The sequence below is a fragment of the Symsagittifera roscoffensis genome, chromosome 4, assembly GCF_963678635.1.
Source record: "Symsagittifera roscoffensis chromosome 4, txSymRosc1.1, whole genome shotgun sequence".
NCBI classification, from domain to species: domain Eukaryota; kingdom Metazoa; phylum Xenacoelomorpha; order Acoela; family Convolutidae; genus Symsagittifera; species Symsagittifera roscoffensis.
In genome coordinates, this window is record NC_087065.1 from 40,609,275 (window position 1) to 40,630,950 (window position 21,676).

At 32.9% G+C, this 21,676-nt stretch overlaps 2 protein-coding genes across 4 annotated transcripts in view; both read right to left on the minus strand.

The window, feature by feature from the left end:
* The window catches only part of LOC134844878 (uncharacterized), a 527,221-nt gene that overhangs the window by 253,721 nt on the left and 251,824 nt on the right, over window positions 1-21,676 (minus strand). The gene's annotated exons all lie outside the window — the stretch shown is intronic.
* Window positions 2,770-21,676, minus strand: part of LOC134844299 (lysine-specific demethylase 4A-like) — an 86,911-nt gene continuing 68,004 nt past the window's right edge. The window contains exons 17-18 of one of the 3 annotated variants that reach the window (XM_063860926.1): window positions 3,867-3,978; window positions 2,770-3,342 (exon numbers count right to left, since the gene is read on the minus strand). In XM_063860926.1, the coding sequence (XP_063716996.1) occupies window positions 3,160-3,342; window positions 3,867-3,978 (295 nt within the window). In that variant the 3' untranslated portion in view covers window positions 2,770-3,159. Of the gene's footprint in view, window positions 3,343-3,866; window positions 3,988-21,676 lie in introns of all 3 variants that reach the window. The other 2 variants (XM_063860925.1, XM_063860927.1) reach the window with 2 other exon arrangements.

The following is a 21,676-nucleotide window of genomic DNA, read 5'->3' on the forward strand; positions in this document are numbered from 1 at the left end:
GGAATCAAAAAGTTTAAACATCAAAAACTTTCTGCAAAACTAATTTTTTTTTGAATTTTTTTAACGATTTTTTTTTCGTTTATCTAGTCATTTTTCTACTAAAACGATTTTCCAATTCGCCCATTTTACTATGAATGTCGAATATGCCTAAGTTCTATTTTTTGTTCAGTTTCTTTATCGCACTACGCGGAAAAAACGACAAATTCGAAAAAAAAAATTGTGTTTTTTAAGACTATGGTCGGAACATTCCGTGCTACTTGCACAGATAACGGCTATCCGTGTTCATTGTTTGAAGACAATTGTTTTCAATTATGATTATTTAACTGAAATTCAATGCGTTTTTATAGTTCTCTTAACAGACCAGTCACAAAAACAAAGACTATTTTTAAGAACGAAAACCTTTTTTTTGTATTTTTTATTCGTGTTTTCAGAACATTCTGTGCTACTTGCGCATCAACCGGCTATCTTTGTTAAAATTTGGAATAATTTCTCAGCTGGTTTTAATTCCAACGTTCTTGGCCGCGTATGCGACGCGCTTGGAATTTTCGCAATCATCAATTGTTCGACATTGACTATTTTCAAAACCCATTAATTTCGCGAAAAATAATCACAGGTAAAAATTCTCTAAATTTGACCTCAGGATAACTATCAATATTTTTAAATTTTCCAGCAAAAACACGTAGATAAAAAAATGGTATGAATCAAAATACAAACAATAACAGCGCCACTTTTTTCGAAAACCGAAACAAGTCAAAGCGATGTAATAATATTAATCAATCAAAGAAAAACGTTTATTTGGCAAATGATCAAAGCTTTGACTTTTACTTCAAGATTTAGTTTTTGTGACCAGCTTAAGTAGGCCATGGCCCTTATTATCTCCTAGCGTCGCATAATGAGGGCTTTCAATTTCTGGGATTGAACTTCTAGCAGAAAACAAACGACTTGTGATAACTCAGTTCTAAAATATTTAACTTTTTGAGATCGTGCGCCGCACGAAATGTCTTCTGCTTGCTGGAGCAATTTTGCTGCTACAGGAAGTATTCCGACACCACTATTCGTTTTTTACCTTCAAATCCCGAACCGCGATAAAGAAAACTTTCGCCGATGTAAGTTAATCTAAGAGCACCTGGAATTTTCAAAACCATTTCATTTAACTTGCTCAATCAAATTCGTTTGCAGGTTTTTTCTCATACCGTTTTTTGAGGTAATAACTTCCTAGGCACTTATGAAAAATGGATGTTAAGAAAACAACAAACAATAACAAGGATTGCCGGTTACTGTGCAAGTAGCACAGAACGTTCCGACCATAGTCTTAAAAAAAACACAACCAAGTTTTTTCGTCGTTTATCTTTCAACGTGGGGTAATAAAAGGAGCTGAACAAAAAAAACTGGGGATTAGGTATATTCGACAGCCATACTAAAATAAGCAAATTGAAAAACAATATTTGTAGATTATTAGAAAAACGAAAAAACAATCCAAAAAGGCTCTAGAATACTCAAAGTAAACTAACGTTACCCAAGTAAAACTAAGTTTTTACGTTTTAAATTAAATATTGTAAGCTTTTAGGCAATTAAAACAAAACTGCTCGCTCGCTTTATTAGCTCGAAATAAAGACGAAAAATCAAAAAAAAATCGAACCAATTTTTCTCGACAGAGAATTTTTTTGAAATTTTCAATGTGGTTCGAATTACGACTACAAGGGCTTTAATATGATATATCACTAAAACACACTCGAAAACAAATTTCCTTCCCATTTTCGATGGTCGGAACAATTAGCCATTAGCACTTTGATTACGTTAAATTATGTTAACTTCCCCGTCTTTTTGGTTCGATTGACGAGGCACAAGCAAAAAAACAATGATAATTGCCAAACATGGTATTAGCAAGCTCTTATAAACCAGCAAATATGATAATACTTGCCCTAGAGTGGTTCTGCCTAACATTAGGACTGGCTTGTTTATCAAAACTTAAAGTCTTTCAGTTTTCAAACGCTTTCAAAATTCAAAGAAAAAATACATAATTTCAAAGCTCTTTGAACTTCCAGATGAATTTTTACACAGATGCAGAGTCAATTGGAAAAAAATTACCAATTAACATGACTCAATTTATAGACCGGACGCATTTTAGCTAGTATACGAAAAAGTTCATTGAAAACATCCTACTATGCCAGGTTCGAACCCTCTTATTTTGTTGCTGGTCTTCTTCCCTACCTCTACGCTACAGATGCACGATACCTTGAAGCTAAAGTGCTATTTGTAATAAAATAGTCTGTGTTAATATCCTTAGCATTTCCTGGGTTTAATAGCTTGTTATTGTTATCAAAGTGAACACTATCAAAATGAACACATTTAGTCGCAACAAAATTTGCGACTTAGGTTGGGAAAAAAGATAGTTCATACTTTAAAACAAGCTTTGCTTGTGTAATCATTGACACTTCTAATAAGACCAACCGAATTTGAGAAAACTAGATAAGATAAATTGATACTTTTAAAACTCCGCTAGGAATTTTGAAAATTAAAATAAAATTTTTTAACTGATCGTCATTAACATGTTTTCGCACCATGTGAACTTTCATCGCAGAGCAGAATTGGCCTTCATTTTAGCAAATGAATTTGAATAAAATTTTTAAAAAAATCAAACAGGTAAAAATCATATTTGAGTTTGAACAACTTTTCAATCTTTTTCCTGAAAAAAGAACGAAACAAAAAAATAACACGAGCTACATTCATGAAATTTTTCATCTAAATAGCTAATAAACAAAAAACACATGAGCATATATGTTTCTTTGTGGAAATCATACAATAAAATTGGAAGTAAAAATTGGTAATCCAATAACACCATAAATACAAGATTTAGCGAAAAAAAAATGTACAAACCATAGAAAGACAGAACTAATACCCCAGTCATTTGAAGGCAAAGATTTCTAATTATCTACAGTTTTTAATTGTCCAATAAAATAACTTCAGAATGCACAAGTTTCTATATGAGCCAGAGTATTTGCATCCCTTTTTTAACTGCTGCAAATTAATTCTGAACAACAGGTTAGACCATTTCTTGAAGCGATTTTAACTGTTTCGGCTTGGCATCTATCCCGTTAAAGCACATCGTGTTTCGGCTCTGCATTAATTTTGATGCAAAGTATGAACATGGAGATGATTTCATCTGGATAAGAGGTTTTTCTCTTCGACCCATTGCAGTGATGCGTCATCGTGGAACAACACCTGGCAGTAGTTGACCCTGATGATGCCTGTGAACTTGGCCTGATGCAGCTGCTCATCTGACCACAATATGTTTACGCGATCGTTGAGACGCGGCACACCACGCGCAACCCAGTCATGGCCCTAGGAACAAGTAAAAAGGATCAACTGGATTAATCCACACTAAATAGCAAGAAAAACACCTTGAACCCTGCTCTTCTCTTTGCAAGCGGGCGAGAAAACAATTCTTAGCTGAGAAAAATAGCCAAAAAACGCACTTAATGAGGGCGCATCAGTCTTATTGGTAAATTCATGTTAGCTCGAGTTTTTTTTTGCATCAATCAGTTTTCAACAAAATGGTTTAAAAAAATGCCCACATAACTGCAAGGCAAATAATACAAATATTTAGCCTGTGTTTTTTTCAACTGCAACAAAAACTGTTTTCAGCCTGTGAAAGAACTAATCAGAATAACCAACTTCTTTTTTAAAAGAAAAAAAGAGCGTAAAAACTGGACCAAATTTTCTATTGCCAAAAGCACACTATATAATTCAAAATAATTGCTGCCAGATAATCTAAGAACGCTACCAAACTTGGTATTCTTCTCATCGAAATATCTTTGGAGAAAAACAAAAGAAAGAAAAATGGAGAGTAACCATAAACAACGTACGAAGAAATTTTCAGCAAGCAGGTCTTTTGACTCCAAGCCATCGTCAAAAAGAACTCGATAGAAATCAAATGGTTTTCTCTGCAACACAATTCCTTCTCGATTCATCTTGAAACTCGAACATCTATATCATATTCAGACAAGGTTAATATTTTCTTGCGTTAGTTATCTTATCATTATTTATAAAACTTAAAAAATGCCCATATATTCAGCAAGAGTCCTTGCCAACCAACAATCAATCACAATCACGCTATAAAATCCAAGCCACTGATAGCACTTATCGAAAGAATTTTGCTCAGCCGAAATTAAATAAAACAAATTACTTCCTGCTTAAGGTTTCAACTTTGTGAAGATGTTCTCTGACAAATTTGATGCAAGCAACAAATGCGGCAGAAAAATTGATCGATCTGTAACTCCTATTCCTCTATAAAACTGAAAAAAAAAAATCTTTCGAACTCTTTCGAAAACCAAGCGGAAAAAATATGGCTATAGTATGTGAAGCTGAAAACAACAATCGAATGATACGTCAAGAAAGCAACATATGTTGCAAAAAAATTAGCTAGAACAACTAACGAGTAGTGATTCACTGTTCATCTCAATCTAGCGAAATTAAACTTATACACAGAGGCTAAGCTGCGCTTCGCAAACACTAGCGATGACACCACAAAAAAGCAGCCTTATAAAGTCAGATAAGAAAAACATAAGCCTCAAATTATTTAACCTTTGCTACGAAACGGATTTGACCTCGAGATTTAGAGTCTCACGCCCTTCCCGCTCCGCCACGAACGTTTAACAGCCGACAAACACTAGTCAACAAAAAAGCAGCTATATATGCTAAAAAATTGCTAATGCGATGCAGGAACTAAAAACAATAGACACAATTTGGCATGTAAAAATTTGGAATATAACGAAGTCAAGACATCCACACACATTTTGCATGTGAAAAACTAACAAGCAAAAAAATTAATCAGAATAACTAACGTTTAGTGACTCACAGTCAAGCTCAATCCAGTGAAAACAAATTCTATGTAGTTTGACTACAACAACCAACTGATTCATCAAAAATGAGTCAATTGTAGCTCAAATAAGTTAGCTAGAATGACTAACGGCAAATGATTCACTGTCGAACTTATTCATAAAAATGAAAACAATATCCGAATGATTGATCAACAACGAGTCATTAAATTGTTGCTGTAATAATTTATCTAGAATAACTAACGGCTAGTGATTCACTGTCGAAATCAATCTAGCGAAACCAAAAAAAACATCTTGAAATTGAACACAACATCCGACTGAGTCATCAACAATGAATCATTTAATTGCTGCATAAATAAATAAACTATTATAACTTACGGCTAGTGATTCACTGTCGAACTCGATCTACCAAAAAAAATTCAAAATACTTGCCTTGAACTTGAATACCAAATCCGACTGATTAATCAACGATGAGTCTTTTTATTGTTGCTCAAAGAAATTAGCAAGAATAACTAACGGCTAGTGATTCACTGTCGAACTCAATCAAGCGAAAATCAATTCAAAAAATCTTAAAATTGAATACAACATCCGACTGATTCAACAACGATGAGTCATTTAATTGTTGCATTTAATAACTAGCGTTTAAGATTCACTGTCGAATTCAATCTAGCGAAAGTAATTCAAAAGATTTATCCTGAACTTGAATACAACATCCGACTGATTCATCAACAAGTAGTCGTTTAATTATTGCTAAATTAATTTAGCAAGAATAACTAACGGCTAGTGATTTACTGTCGAACTCAATCAAGCGAAAATTTATTCAAAAAAAATCTTGAAATTGATTACAACATCAGACTGATTCATCGACGATGAGTCATTTAATTGTTGCATGAATTTTTTAGCCAGACAAACAAACGGCTAGTGATTCACTATCAAACTCAATCAGACAAAAATCAATTCAAAAAAAAATCTTGAAACATAAAACAACATCCGACTGATTCATGAACAATGAGTCAGTTAATTGTTGCATGAATAAATTAGCTAGAACAGCTAACAGCTAGTGATTCACTGCCGACTCGATCTAGCAAAAGTAATTCAAAAAACTTATCTTGAACTTGAATACAGCATCCGACTGATTCATCAACGATGAGTCATTTAATTATTGCTCAAAAAAATCAGCAAGAACAACTAACGGCTAGTGATTTACCCTTGAACTCAACCCAGCAAAAATCAATTCAAAAAGTCTTGAAACTGAATAGAATATCCGACTGATTCGTCAACGATGAGTCATTTAATTGCTGCTCATATAATTTAGCTAGAAAAACTAACGGCTTGTGATTCACTGTCGAACTCGATCTAGCAAAAATAATTCAAAATACTTGTCTTGAAATTGAAAACAACATCCAACTGATTCATCAACAATGAATCAATTAATTGTTGCTCATATAATTTAGCTAGAATAACTAACGGCTATTGATTCACTGTCGAACTCAATCTAGCAAAACTAAATTCAAATTTGATTCTAGAAATTGAATACGACATCACACTGATTCATGAACAAAGAGTCATTTAATTGCTGCATTAATAATTTAGCTAGAAAAATTAACGGCTAGTAGTTCACTGCCGAACTCGATTTAGCGAAAGTAAATCGAAATACTTGTCTTGAAATTGAATACAACATCCGACTTATTCATCAACAATGAGTCATTTAATTGTTGCTCACATAATTTAGCTAGAATAACTAACGACTATTGATTCACTGTCAAACTCGATCTAGCGAAACTAAATTCAAACTTGTATCTAGAAATTGAATACGACCTCACACTGATTCATGAACAAAGAGTCATTTAATTGCTGCATTAATAACTTAGCTAGAAAAATTAACGGCTAGTGATTCACTGCCGAACTCGATTTAGCGAAAGTAAATCGAAATACTTGTCTTGAAATTGAATACAACATCCGACTTATTCATCAACAATGAGTCATTTAATTGTTGCTCACATAATTTAGCTAGAATAACTAACGGCTAGTGATTCACTGCCGAACTCGATCTAGCGAAAGTAAATCGAAATACTTGTCTGAAAACTGAACACAACTTCCGATTGAATCATCAATATTGAGACATTTAAATAATGCTGAAACCAATTAGCTTGAATAACTAACGGCTAGTAATTCACTGTCGAACTCGATCTAGCAAAAATAATTCAAAAAAAACTATCTCGAAATTGAATACAACATCCGACTGATTCGTCAGCAATGAGTCATTTAATTGTTGCTTAAATAACTTAGCTAGAATAACTAACGGCTAGTGATTCACTGTCGAACTCGATCTAGCAAAACTAAATTTAACTTTGTATCTAGAAATTGAATACGACATCCCACTGATTTATCAACTATGAGTCATTTAATTGCTCCATTAATAATTTAGCTAGAATAACTAACGGCTAGTGATTGACTGCCGAATTCGATCTAGCGAAAGTAATTCAAAAAACTTATCTTGAGATTGAAAAAAAAATCCGGCTGATTCATCCACGATGAGTTATTTAATTGTTGCTCAAAAAATTCGGCAAAAAAAACTAACGGCTAGTGATTTACTGTCGAACTCAACCAAGCAGTAATCAAATCAAAAATTCTTGAATTTGAATACAACATCCGACTGATTCGTCAGCAATGAGTCATTTAATTGTTGCATAAATAATTTAGCTAGAATAACTAACGGCTAGTGATTCACTGTCGAACTCGATCTAGCAAAACTAAATTTAACTTTGTATCTAGAAATTGAATACGACATCCCACTGATTTATCAACTTTGAGTCATTTAATTGCTGCATTAATAATTTAGCTAGAAAAACTAACGGCTAGTGATTGACTGCCGAATTCGATCTAGCGAAAGTAATTCAAAATACTTATCTTGAGATTGAAAAAACATCCGCCTGATTCATCAACAGTGAGTCATTTAATTGTTGCTCATATAATTTAGCTAGAAAAACTAACGGCTATTGATTCACTGTCGAACTCAATCTAGCAAAACTAAATTCAAATTTGTATCCAGAAATTGAATACGACATCACACTGATTCATGAACGATGAGTCATTTAATTGCTTCATTAATAATTTAGCTAGAATAACTAACGGCTAGTGATTGACGGCCGAATTCGATCTAGCGAAAGTAATTCAAAAAACTTATCTTGAGATTGAAAAAAAAATCCGGCTGATTCATCCACGATGAGTCATTTAATTGTTGCTCAAAAAATTCGGCAAAAATAACTAACGGCTAGTGATTTACTGTCGAACTCAACCAAGCAGTAATCAAATCAAAAATTCTTGAATTTGAATACAACATCCGACTGATTCGTCAGCAATGAGTCAATTAATTGTTGCATAAATAATTTAGCTAGAATACCTAACGGCTTGTGATTCACTGTCGAACTCGATCTAGCAAAACTAAATTTAACTTTGTATCTAGAAATTGAATAAGACATCCCACTGATTTATCAACTATGAGTCATTTAATTGCTGCATTAATAATTTAGCTAGAATAACTAACGGCTAGTGATTGACTGCCGAATTCGATCTAGCGAAAGTAATTCAAAAAACTTATCTTGAGATTGAAAAAAAAATCCGGCTGATTCATCCACGATGAGTCATTTAATTGTTGCTCAAAAAATTCGGCAAAAAAAACTAACGGCTAGTGATTTACTGTCGAACTCAACCAAGCAGTAATCAAATCAAAAATTCTTGAATTTGAATACAACATCCGACTGATTCGTCAGCAATGAGTCAATTAATTGTTGCTCATATAATTTAGCTAGAATAACTAACGGCTATTGATTCACTGTCGAACTCAATCTAGCAAAACTAAATTCAAATTTGATTCTAGAAATTGAATACGACATCACACTGATTCATGAACAAAGAGTCATTTAATTGCTGCATTAATAATTTAGCTAGAAAAATTAACGGCTAGTAGTTCACTGCCGAACTCGATTTAGCGAAAGTAAATCGAAATACTTGTCTTGAAATTGAATACAACATCCGACTTATTCATCAACAATGAGTCATTTAATTGTTGCTCACATAATTTAGCTAGAATAACTAACGACTATTGATTCACTGTCGAACTCGATCTAGCAAAAATAATTCAAAATACTTGTCTTGAAATTGAAAACAACATCCAACTGATTCATCAACAATGAATCAATTAATTGTTGCTCATATAATTTAGCTAGAATAACTAACGGCTATTGATTCACTGTCGAACTCAATCTAGCAAAACTAAATTCAAATTTGATTCTAGAAATTGAATACGACATCACACTGATTCATGAACAAAGAGTCATTTAATTGCTGCATTAATAATTTAGCTAGAAAAATTAACGGCTAGTAGTTCACTGCCGAACTCGATTTAGCGAAAGTAAATCGAAATACTTGTCTTGAAATTGAATACAACATCCGACTTATTCATCAACAATGAGTCATTTAATTGTTGCTCACATAATTTAGCTAGAATAACTAACGACTATTGATTCACTGTCAAACTCGATCTAGCGAAACTAAATTCAAACTTGTATCTAGAAATTGAATACGACCTCACACTGATTCATGAACAAAGAGTCATTTAATTGCTGCATTAATAACTTAGCTAGAAAAATTAACGGCTAGTGATTCACTGCCGAACTCGATTTAGCGAAAGTAAATCGAAATACTTGTCTTGAAATTGAATACAACATCCGACTTATTCATCAACAATGAGTCATTTAATTGTTGCTCACATAATTTAGCTAGAATAACTAACGGCTAGTGATTCACTGCCGAACTCGATCTAGCGAAAGTAAATCGAAATACTTGTCTGAAAACTGAACACAACTTCCGATTGAATCATCAATATTGAGACATTTAAATAATGCTGAAACCAATTAGCTTGAATAACTAACGGCTAGTAATTCACTGTCGAACTCGATCTAGCAAAAATAATTCAAAAAAAACTATCTCGAAATTGAATACAACATCCGACTGATTCGTCAGCAATGAGTCATTTAATTGTTGCTTAAATAACTTAGCTAGAATAACTAACGGCTAGTGATTCACTGTCGAACTCGATCTAGCAAAACTAAATTTAACTTTGTATCTAGAAATTGAATACGACATCCCACTGATTTATCAACTATGAGTCATTTAATTGCTCCATTAATAATTTAGCTAGAATAACTAACGGCTAGTGATTGACTGCCGAATTCGATCTAGCGAAAGTAATTCAAAAAACTTATCTTGAGATTGAAAAAAAAATCCGGCTGATTCATCCACGATGAGTTATTTAATTGTTGCTCAAAAAATTCGGCAAAAAAAACTAACGGCTAGTGATTTACTGTCGAACTCAACCAAGCAGTAATCAAATCAAAAATTCTTGAATTTGAATACAACATCCGACTGATTCGTCAGCAATGAGTCATTTAATTGTTGCATAAATAATTTAGCTAGAATAACTAACGGCTAGTGATTCACTGTCGAACTCGATCTAGCAAAACTAAATTTAACTTTGTATCTAGAAATTGAATACGACATCCCACTGATTTATCAACTTTGAGTCATTTAATTGCTGCATTAATAATTTAGCTAGAAAAACTAACGGCTAGTGATTGACTGCCGAATTCGATCTAGCGAAAGTAATTCAAAATACTTATCTTGAGATTGAAAAAACATCCGCCTGATTCATCAACAGTGAGTCATTTAATTGTTGCTCATATAATTTAGCTAGAAAAACTAACGGCTATTGATTGACTGTCGAACTCAATCTAGCAAAACTAAATTCAAATTTGTATCCAGAAATTGAATACGACATCACACTGATTCATGAACGATGAGTCATTTAATTGCTTCATTAATAATTTAGCTAGAATAACTAACGGCTAGTGATTGACGGCCGAATTCGATCTAGCGAAAGTAATTCAAAAAACTTATCTTGAGATTGAAAAAAAAATCCGGCTGATTCATCCACGATGAGTCATTTAATTGTTGCTCAAAAAATTCGGCAAAAATAACTAACGGCTAGTGATTTACTGTCGAACTCAACCAAGCAGTAATCAAATCAAAAATTCTTGAATTTGAATACAACATCCGACTGATTCGTCAGCAATGAGTCAATTAATTGTTGCATAAATAATTTAGCTAGAATACCTAACGGCTTGTGATTCACTGTCGAACTCGATCTAGCAAAACTAAATTTAACTTTGTATCTAGAAATTGAATAAGACATCCCACTGATTTATCAACTATGAGTCATTTAATTGCTGCATTAATAATTTAGCTAGAATAACTAACGGCTAGTGATTGACTGCCGAATTCGATCTAGCGAAAGTAATTCAAAAAACTTATCTTGAGATTGAAAAAAAAATCCGGCTGATTCATCCACGATGAGTCATTTAATTGTTGCTCAAAAAATTCGGCAAAAATAACTAACGGCTAGTGATTTACTGTCGAACTCAACCAAGCAGTAATCAAATCAAAAATTCTTGAATTTGAATACAACATCCGACTGATTCGTCAGCAATGAGTCAATTAATTGTTGCATAAATAATTTAGCTAAAATACCTAACGGCTAGTGATTCACTGTCGAACTCGATCTAGCAAAACTAAATTTAACTTTGTATCTAGAAATTGAATACGACATCCCACTGATTTATCAACTATGAGTCATTTAATTGCTGCATTAATAATTTAGCTAGAAAAACTGACGGCTAGTGATTGACTGCCGAATTCGATCTAGCGAAAGTAATTCAAAATACTTATCTTGAGATTGAAAAAAAACATCCGCCTGATTCATCAACAATGAGTCATTTAATTGTTGCTCATATAATTTAGCTAGAAAAACTAACGGCTATTGATTGACTGTCGAATTCGATCTAGCGAAAGTAATTCAAAAAACTTATCTTGAGATTGAAAAAAAAATCCGGCTGATTCATCCACGATGAGTCATTTAATTGTTGCTCAAAAAATTCGGCAAAAAAAACTAACGGCTAGTGATTTACTGTCGAACTCAACCAAGCAGTAATCAAATCAAAAATTCTTGAATTTGAATACAACATCCGACTGATTCGTCAGCAATGAGTCATTTAATTGTTGCATAAATAATTTAGCTAGAATAACTAACGGCTAGTGATTCACTGTCGAACTCGATCTAGCAAAACTAAATTTAACTTTGTATCTAGAAATTGAATACGACATCCCACTGATTTATCAACTATGAGTCATTTAATTGCTGCATTAATAATTTAGCTAGAAAAACTAACGGCTAGTGATTGACTGCCGAATTCGATCTAGCGAAAGTAATTCAAAATACTTATCTTGAGATTGAAAAAACATCCGCCTGATTCATCAACAGTGAGTCATTTAATTGTTGCTCATATAATTTAGCTAGAAAAACTAACGGCTATTGATTGACTGTCGAACTCAATCTAGCAAAACTAAATTCAAATTTGTATCCAGAAATTGAATACGACATCACACTGATTCATGAACGATGAGTCATTTAATCGCTGCATTAATAATTTAGCTAGAATAACTAACGGCTAGTGAATGACTGCCGAATTCGATCTAGCGAAAGTAATTCAAAAAACTTATCTTGAGATTGAAAAAAAAATCCGGCTGATTCATCCACGATGAGTCATTTAATTGTTGCTCAAAAAATTTGGCAAAAATAACTAACGGCTAGTGATTTACTGTCGAACTCAACCAAGCAGTAATCAAATCAAAAATTCTTGAATTTGAATACAACATCCGACTGATTCGTCAGCAATGAGTCAATTAATTGTTGCATAAATAATTTAGCTAGAATACCTAACGGCTAGTGATTCACTGTCGAACTCGATCTAGCAAAACTAAATTTAACTTTGTATCTAGAAATTGAATACGACATCCCACTGATTTATCAACTATGAGTCATTTAATTGCTGCATTAATAATTTAGCTAGAAAAACTGACGGCTAGTGATTGACTGCCGAATTCGATCTAGCGAAAGTAATTCAAAATACTTATCTTGAGATTGAAAAAAAACATCCGCCTGATTCATCAACAATGAGTCATTTAATTGTTGCTCATATAATTTAGCTAGAAAAACTAACGGCTATTGATTGACTGTCGAACTCAATCTAGCAAAACTAAATTCAAATTTGTATCCAGAAATTGAATACGACATCACACTGATTCATGAACGATGAGTCATTTAATCGCTGCATTAATAATTTAGCTAGAATAACTAACGGCTAGTGAATGACTGCCGAATTCGATCTAGCGAAAGTAATTCAAAAAACTTATCTTGAGATTGAAAAAAAAATCCGGCTGATTCATCCACGATGAGTCATTTAATTGTTGCTCAAAAAATTTGGCAAAAATAACTAACGGCTAGTGATTTACTGTCGAACTCAACCAAGCAGTAATCAAATCAAAAATTCTTGAATTTGAATACAACATCCGACTGATTCGTCAGCAATGAGTCAATTAATTGTTGCATAAATAATTTAGCTAGAATACCTAACGGCTAGTGATTCACTGTCGAACTCGATCTAGCAAAACTAAATTTAACTTTGTATCTAGAAATTGAATACGACATCCCACTGATTTATCAACTATGAGTCATTTAATTGCTGCATTAATAATTTAGCTAGAAAAACTGACGGCTAGTGATTGACTGCCGAATTCGATCTAGCGAAAGTAATTCAAAATACTTATCTTGAGATTGAAAAAAAACATCCGCCTGATTCATCAACAATGAGTCATTTAATTGTTGCTCATATAATTTAGCTAGAAAAACTAACGGCTATTGATTGACTGTCGAATTCGATCTAGCGAAAGTAATTCAAAAAACTTATCTTGAGATTGAAAAAAAAATCCGGCTGATTCATCCACGATGAGTCATTTAATTGTTGCTCAAAAAATTCGGCCAAAAAAACTAACGGCTAGTGATTCACTGTCGAACTCGATCTAGCAAAACTAAATTTAACTTTGTATCTAGAAATTGAATACGACATCCCACTGATTTATCAACTATGAGTCATTTAATTGCTGCATTAATAATTTAGGTAGAAAAACTAACGGCTAGTGATTGACTGCCGAATTCGATCTAGCGAAAGTAATTCAAAATACTTATCTTGAGATGGAAAAAACATCCGCCTGATTCATCAACAATGAGTCATTTAATTGTTGCTCATATAATTTAGCTAGAAAAACTAACGGCTATTGATTGACTGTCGAACTCAATCTAGCAAAACTAAATTCAAATTTGTATCCAGAAATTGAATACGACATCACACTGATTCATGAACGATGAGTCATTTAATTGCTGCATTAATAGTTTAGCTAGAATAACTAACGGCTAGTGATTGACGGCCGAATTCGATCTAGCGAAAGTAATTCAAAAAACTTATCTTGAGATTGAAAAAAAAAAATCGGCTGATTCATCCACGATGAGTCATTTAATTGTTGCTCAGAAAATTCGGCAAAAACAACTAACGGCTAGTGATTTACTGTCGAACTCAACCAAGCAGTAATCAAATCAAAAATTCTTGAATTTGAAAACAACATCCGACTGATTCGTCAGCAATGAGTCAATTAATTGTTGCATAAATAATTTAGCTAGAATACCTAACGGCTAGTGATTCACTGTCGAACTCGATCTAGCAAAACTAAATTTAACTTTGTATCTAGAAATTGAATACGACATCCCACTGATTTATCAACTATGAGTCATTTAATTGCTGCATTAATAATTTAGCTAGAAAAACTAACGGCTAGTGATTGACTGCCGAATTCGATCTAGCGAAAGTAATTCAAAATACTTATCTTGAGATTGAAAAAACATCCGCCTGATTCATCAACAATGAGTCATTTAATTGTTGCTCATATAATTTAGCTAGAAAAACTAACGGCTATTGATTGACTGTCGAACTCAATCTAGCAAAACTAAATTCAAATTTGTATCCAGAAATTGAATACGACATCACACTGATTCATGAACGATGAGTCATTTAATTGCTGCATTAATAGTTTAGCTAGAATAACTAACGGCTAGTGATTGACGGCCGAATTCGATCTAGCGAAAGTAATTCAAAAAACTTATCTTGAGATTGAAAAAAAAATCCGGCTGATTCATCCACGATGAGTTATTTAATTGTTGCTCAGAAAATTCGGCAAAAATAACTAACGGCTAGTGATTTACTGTCGAACTCAACCAAGCAGTAATCAAATCAAAAATTCTTGAATTTGAATACAACATCCGACTGATTCGTCAGCAATGAGTCAATTAATTGTTGCATAAATAATTTAGCTAGAATACCTAACGGCTAGTGATTCACTGTCGAACTCGATCTAGCAAAACTAAATTTAACTTTGTATCTAGAAATTGAATACGACATCCCACTGATTTATCAACTATGAGTCATTTAATTGCTGCATTAATAATTTAGCTAGAAAAACTAACGGCTAGTGATTGACTGCCGAATTCGATCTAGCGAAAGTAATTCAAAATACTTATCTTGAGATTGAAAAAAACATCCGCCTGATTCATCAACAAGGAGTCATTTAATTGTTGCTCATATAATTTAGCTAGAAAAACTAACGGCTATTGATTGACTGTCGAATTCGATCTAGCGAAAGTAATTCAAAATACTTATCTTGAGATTGAAAAAAACATCCGCCTGATTCATCAACAATGAGTCATTTAATTGTTGCTCATATAATTTAGCTAGAAAAACTAACGGCTATTGATTGACTGTCGAACTCGATCTAGCAAAACTAAATTCAAATTTGTATCCAGAAATTGAATACGACATCACACTGATTCATGAACGATGAGTCATTTAATTGCTGCATTAATAATTTAGCTAGAATAACTAACGGCTAGTGATTGACTGCCGAATTCGATCTAGCAAAAGTAATTCAAAAAACTTATCTTGAGATTGAAAAAAAAATCCGGCTGATTCATCCACGATGAGTCATTTAATTGTTGCTCAGAAAATTCGGCAAAAATAACTAACGGCTAGTGATTTACTGTCGAACTCAACCAAGCAGTAATCAAATCAAAAATTCTTGAATTTGAATACAACATCCGACTGATTCGTCAGCAATGAGTCAATTAATTGTTGCATAAATAATTTAGCTAGAATACCTAACGGCTAGTGATTCACTGTCGAACTCGATCTAGCAAAACTAAATTTAACTTTGTATCTAGAAATTGAATACGACATCCCACTGATTTATCAACTATGAGTCATTTAATTGCTGCATTAATAATTTAGCTAGAAAAACTAACGGCTAGTGATTGACTGCCGAATTCGATCTAGCGAAAGTAATTCAAAATACTTATCTTGAGATTGAAAAAAAACATCCGCCTGATTCATCAACAATGAGTCATTTAATTGTTGCTCATATAATTTAGCTAGAAAAACTAACGGCTATTGATTGACTGTCGAATTCGATCTAGCAAAAGTAATTCAAAAAACTTATCTTGAGATTGAAAAAAAAATCCGGCTGATTCATCCACGATGAGTCATTTAATTGTTGCTCAAAAAATTCGGCAAAAAAACTAACGGCTAGTGATTTACTGTCGAACTCAACCAAGCAGTAATCAAATCAAAAATTCTTGAATTTGAATACAACATCCGACTGATTCGTCAGCAATGAGTCAATTAATTGTTGCATAAATAATTTAGCTAGAATACCTAACGGCTAGTGATTCACTGTCGAACTCGATCTAGCAAAACTAAATTTAACTTTGTATCTAGAAATTGAATACGACATCCCACTGATTTATCAACTATGAGTCATTTAATTGCTGCATTAATAATTTAGCTAGAAAAACTAACGGCTAGTGATTGACTGCCGAATTCGATCTAGCGAAAGTAATTCAAAATACTTATCTTGAGATTGAAAAAAACATCCGCCTGATTCATCAACAATGAGTCATTTAATTGTTGCTCATATAATTTAGCTAGAAAAACTAACGGCTATTGATTGACTGTCGAATTCGATCTAGCAAAAGTAATTCAAAAAACTTATCTTGAGATTGAAAAAACATCCGCCTGATTCATCAACAATGAGTCATTTAATTGTTGCTCAAAAAATTCGGCAAAAAAACTAACGGCTAGTGATTTACTGTCGAACTCAACCAAGCAGTAATCAAATCAAAAATTCTTGAATATGAATACAACATCCGACTGATTCGTCAGCAATGAGTCAATTAATTGTTGCATAAATAATTTAGCTAGAATACCTAACGGCTAGTGATTCACTGTCGAACTCGATCTAGCAAAACTAAATTTAACTTTGTATCTAGAAATTGAATACGACATCCCACTGATTTATCAACTATGAGTCATTTAATTGCTGCATTAATAATTTAGCTAGAAAAACTAACGGCTAGTGATTGACTGCCGAATTCGATCTAGCGAAAGTAATTCAAAATACTTATCTTGAGATTGAAAAAAACATCCGCCTGATTCATCAACAAGGAGTCATTTAATTGTTGCTCATATAATTTAGCTAGAAAAACTAACGGCTATTGATTGACTGTCGAATTCGATCTAGCAAAAGTAATTCAAAAAACTTATCTTGAGATTGAAAAAACATCCGCCTGATTCATCAACAATGAGTCATTTAATTGTTGCTCATATAATTTAGCTAGAAAAACTAACGGCTATTGATTGACTGTCGAACTCAATCTAGCAAAACTAAATTCAAATTTGTATCCAGAAATTGAATACGACATCACACTGATTCATGAACGATGAGTCATTTAATTGCTGCATTAATAATTTAGCTAGAATAACTAACGGCTAGTGATTGACTGCCGAATTCGATCTAGCAAAAGTAATTCAAAAAACTTATCTTGAGATTGAAAAAAAAATCCGGCTGATTCATCCACGATGAGTCATTTAATTGTTGCTCAGAAAATTCGGCAAAAATAACTAACGGCTAGTGATTTACTGTCGAACTCAACCAAGCAGTAATCAAATCAAAAATTCTTGAATTTGAATACAACATCCGACTGATTCGTCAGCAATGAGTCAATTAATTGTTGCATAAATAATTTAGCTAGAATACCTAACGGCTAGTGATTCACTGTCGAACTCGATCTAGCAAAACTAAATTTAACTTTGTATCTAGAAATTGAATACGACATCCCACTGATTTATCAACTATGAGTCATTTAATTGCTGCATTAATAATTTAGCTAGAAAAACTAACGGCTAGTGATTGACTGCCGAATTCGATCTAGCGAAAGTAATTCAAAATACTTATCTTGAGATTGAAAAAAACATCCGCCTGATTCATCAACAATGAGTCATTTAATTGTTGCTCATATAATTTAGCTAGAAAAACTAACGGCTATTGATTGACTGTCGAATTCGATCTAGCAAAAGTAATTCAAAAAACTTATCTTGAGATTGAAAAAAAAATCCGGCTGATTCATCCACGATGAGTCATTTAATTGTTGCTCAAAAAATTCGGCAAAAAAACTAACGGCTAGTGATTTACTGTCGAACTCAACCAAGCAGTAATCAAATCAAAAATTCTTGAATATGAATACAACATCCGACTGATTCGTCAGCAATAAGTCAATTAATTGTTGCATAAATAATTTAGCTAGAATACCTAACGGCTAGTGATTCACTGTCGAACTCGATCTAGCAAAACTAAATTTAACTTTGTATCTAGAAATTGAATACGACATCCCACTGATTTATCAACTATGAGTCATTTAATTGCTGCATTAATAATTTAGCTAGAAAAACTAACGGCTAGTGATTGACTGCCGAATTCGATCTAGCGAAAGTAATTCAAAATACTTATCTTGAGATTGAAAAAAACATCCGCCTGATTCATCAACAAGGAGTCATTTAATTGTTGCTCATATAATTTAGCTAGAAAAACTAACGGCTATTGATTGACTGTCGAATTCGATCTAGCAAAAGTAATTCAAAAAACTTATCTTGAGATTGAAAAAAAAATCCGGCTGATTCATCCACGATGAGTCATTTAATTGTTGCTCAAAAAATTCGGCAAAAAAACTAACGGCTAGTGATTTACTGTCGAACTCAACCAAGCAGTAATCAAATCAAAAATTCTTGAATATGAATACAACATCCGACTGATTTGTCAGCAATGAGTCATTTAATTGTTGCATAAATAATTTAGCTAGAATAACTAACGGCTAGTGATTCACTGTCGAACTCGATCTAGCAAAACTAAATTTAACTTTGTATCTAGAAATTGAATACGACATCCCACTGATTTAACAACTATGAGTCATTTAATTGCTCCATTAATAATTTAGCTAGAAAAACTAACGGCCAGTGGTTGACTGCCGAATTCGATCTAGCGAAAGTAATTCAAAATACTTATCTTGAGATTGAAAAAACATCCGCCTGATTCATCAACAATGAGTCATTTAATTGTTGCTCATATAATTTAGCTAGAAAAACTAACGGCTATTGATTGACTGTCGAACTCAATCTAGCGAAACTAAATTCAAATTTGTATCCAGAAATTGAATACGACATCACACTGATTCATGAACGATGAGTCATTTAATTGCTGCATTAATAATTTAGCTAGAATAACTAACGGCTAGTGATTGACTGCCGAATTCGATCTAGCGAAAGTAATTCAAAAAACTTATCTTGAGATTGAAAAAAAAAAATCCGGCTGATTCATCCACGATGAGTCATTTAATTGTTGCTCAAAAAATTCGACAAAAATAACTAACGGCTAGTGATTTACTGTCGAACTCAACCAAGCAGTAATCAAATCAAAAATTCTTGAATTTGAATACAACATCCGACTGATTCGTCAGCAATGAGTCAATTAATTGTTGCATAAATAATTTAGCTAGAATACCTAACGGCTAGTGATTCACTGTCGAACTCGATCTAGCAAAACTAAATTTAACTTTGTATCTAGAAATTGAATACGACATCCCACTGATTTATCAACTATGAGTCATTTAATTGCTGCATCAATAATTTAGCTAGAAAAACAAACGGCTAGTGATTGACTGCCGAATTCGATCTAGCGAAAGTAATTCAAAATACTTATCTTGAGATTGAAAAAAACATCCGCCTGATTCATCAACAATGAGTCATTTAATTGTTGCTCATATAATTTAGCTAGAAAAACTAACGGCTATTGATTGACTGTCGAACTCGATCTAGCAAAACTAAATTCAAATTTGTATCCAGAAATTGAATACGACATCACACTGATTCATGAACGATGAGTCATTTCATTGCTGCATTAATAAATTAGCTAGAATAACTAACGGCTAGTGATTGACTGCCGAATTCGATGTAGCGAAAGTAATTCAAAAAACTTATCTTGAGATTGAAAAAAAAAATCCGACTGATTCATCCACGATGAGTCATTTAATTGTTGCTCAAAAAAACTAGCTAAAATAACTAACGGTTAGTGTTTCACTGTCAAACTCAATCAGACAAAAATCAATTCAAAAAAAAATCTTGAAACTGAAAACAACATCCGACTGATTGATGAACAATGAGTCAGTTAATTGTTGCATGAATAAATTAGCTAGAACAACTAACGGCTAGTGATTCACTGTCAAACTCGATCTAGCAAAAGTAATTCAAAAAACTTATCTTGAACTTGAATACAAAATCCGACTGATTCATCAACGATGAGTCGTTCAATTACTGCTCAAAAAATTCAGCAAGAATAACTAACGGCTAGTGATTTACTGTCAAACTCAACCAAGCGAAAATCAATTCAAAAAAATCACGAAATTGAATACATCCGACTGATTCATCAACAATGAGTCATATGATTGTTGCAAAAATAATTGAGGTAGAATAACTAACGGCTTGTGATTCACTGTCGAACTCGATCTAGCAAAAGTAATTCAAAAAACTTATCTTGAACTTGAATACAAAATCCGACTGACTCATCAACGATGAGTCGTTCAATTACTGCTCAAAAAATTCAGCAAGAATAACTAACGGCTAGTGATTTACTGTCAAACTCAACCAAGCGAAAATCAATTCAAAAAAATCACGAAATTGAATACATCCGACTGATTCATCAACAATGAGTCATATGATTGTTGCAAAAATAATTGAGGTAGAATACCTAACGGCTAGTGATTCACTGTCGAACTCGATCTAGCAAAACTAAATTTAACTTTGTATCTAGAAATTGAATACGACATCCCACTGATTTATCAACTATGAGTCACTTAATTGCTGCATTAATAATTTAGCTAGAAAAACTAACGGCTAGTGATTGACTGCCGAATTCGATCTAGCGAAAGTATTTCAAAATACTTATCTTGAGATTGAAAAAAACATCCGCCTGATTCATCAACAATGAGTCATTTAATTGTTGCTCATATAATTTAGCTAGAAAAACTAACGGCTATTGATTGACTGTCGAACTCGATCTAGCAAAACTAAATTCAAATTTGTATCCAGAAATTGAATACGACATCACACTGATTCATGAACGATGAGTCATTTCATTGCTGCATTAATAAATTAGCTAGAATAACTAACGGCTAGTGATTGACTGCCGAATTCGATGTAGCGAAAGTAATTCAAAAAACTTATCTTGAGATTGAAAAAAAAAATCCGACTGATTCATCCACGATGAGTCATTTAATTGTTGCTCAAAAAAACTAGCTAAAATAACTAACGGTTAGTGTTTCACTGTCAAACTCAATCAGATAAAAATCAATTCAAAAAAAATCTTGAAACTGAAAACAACATCCGACTGATTGATGAACAATGAGTCAGTTAATTGTTGCATGAATAAATTAGCTAGAACAACTAACGGCTAGT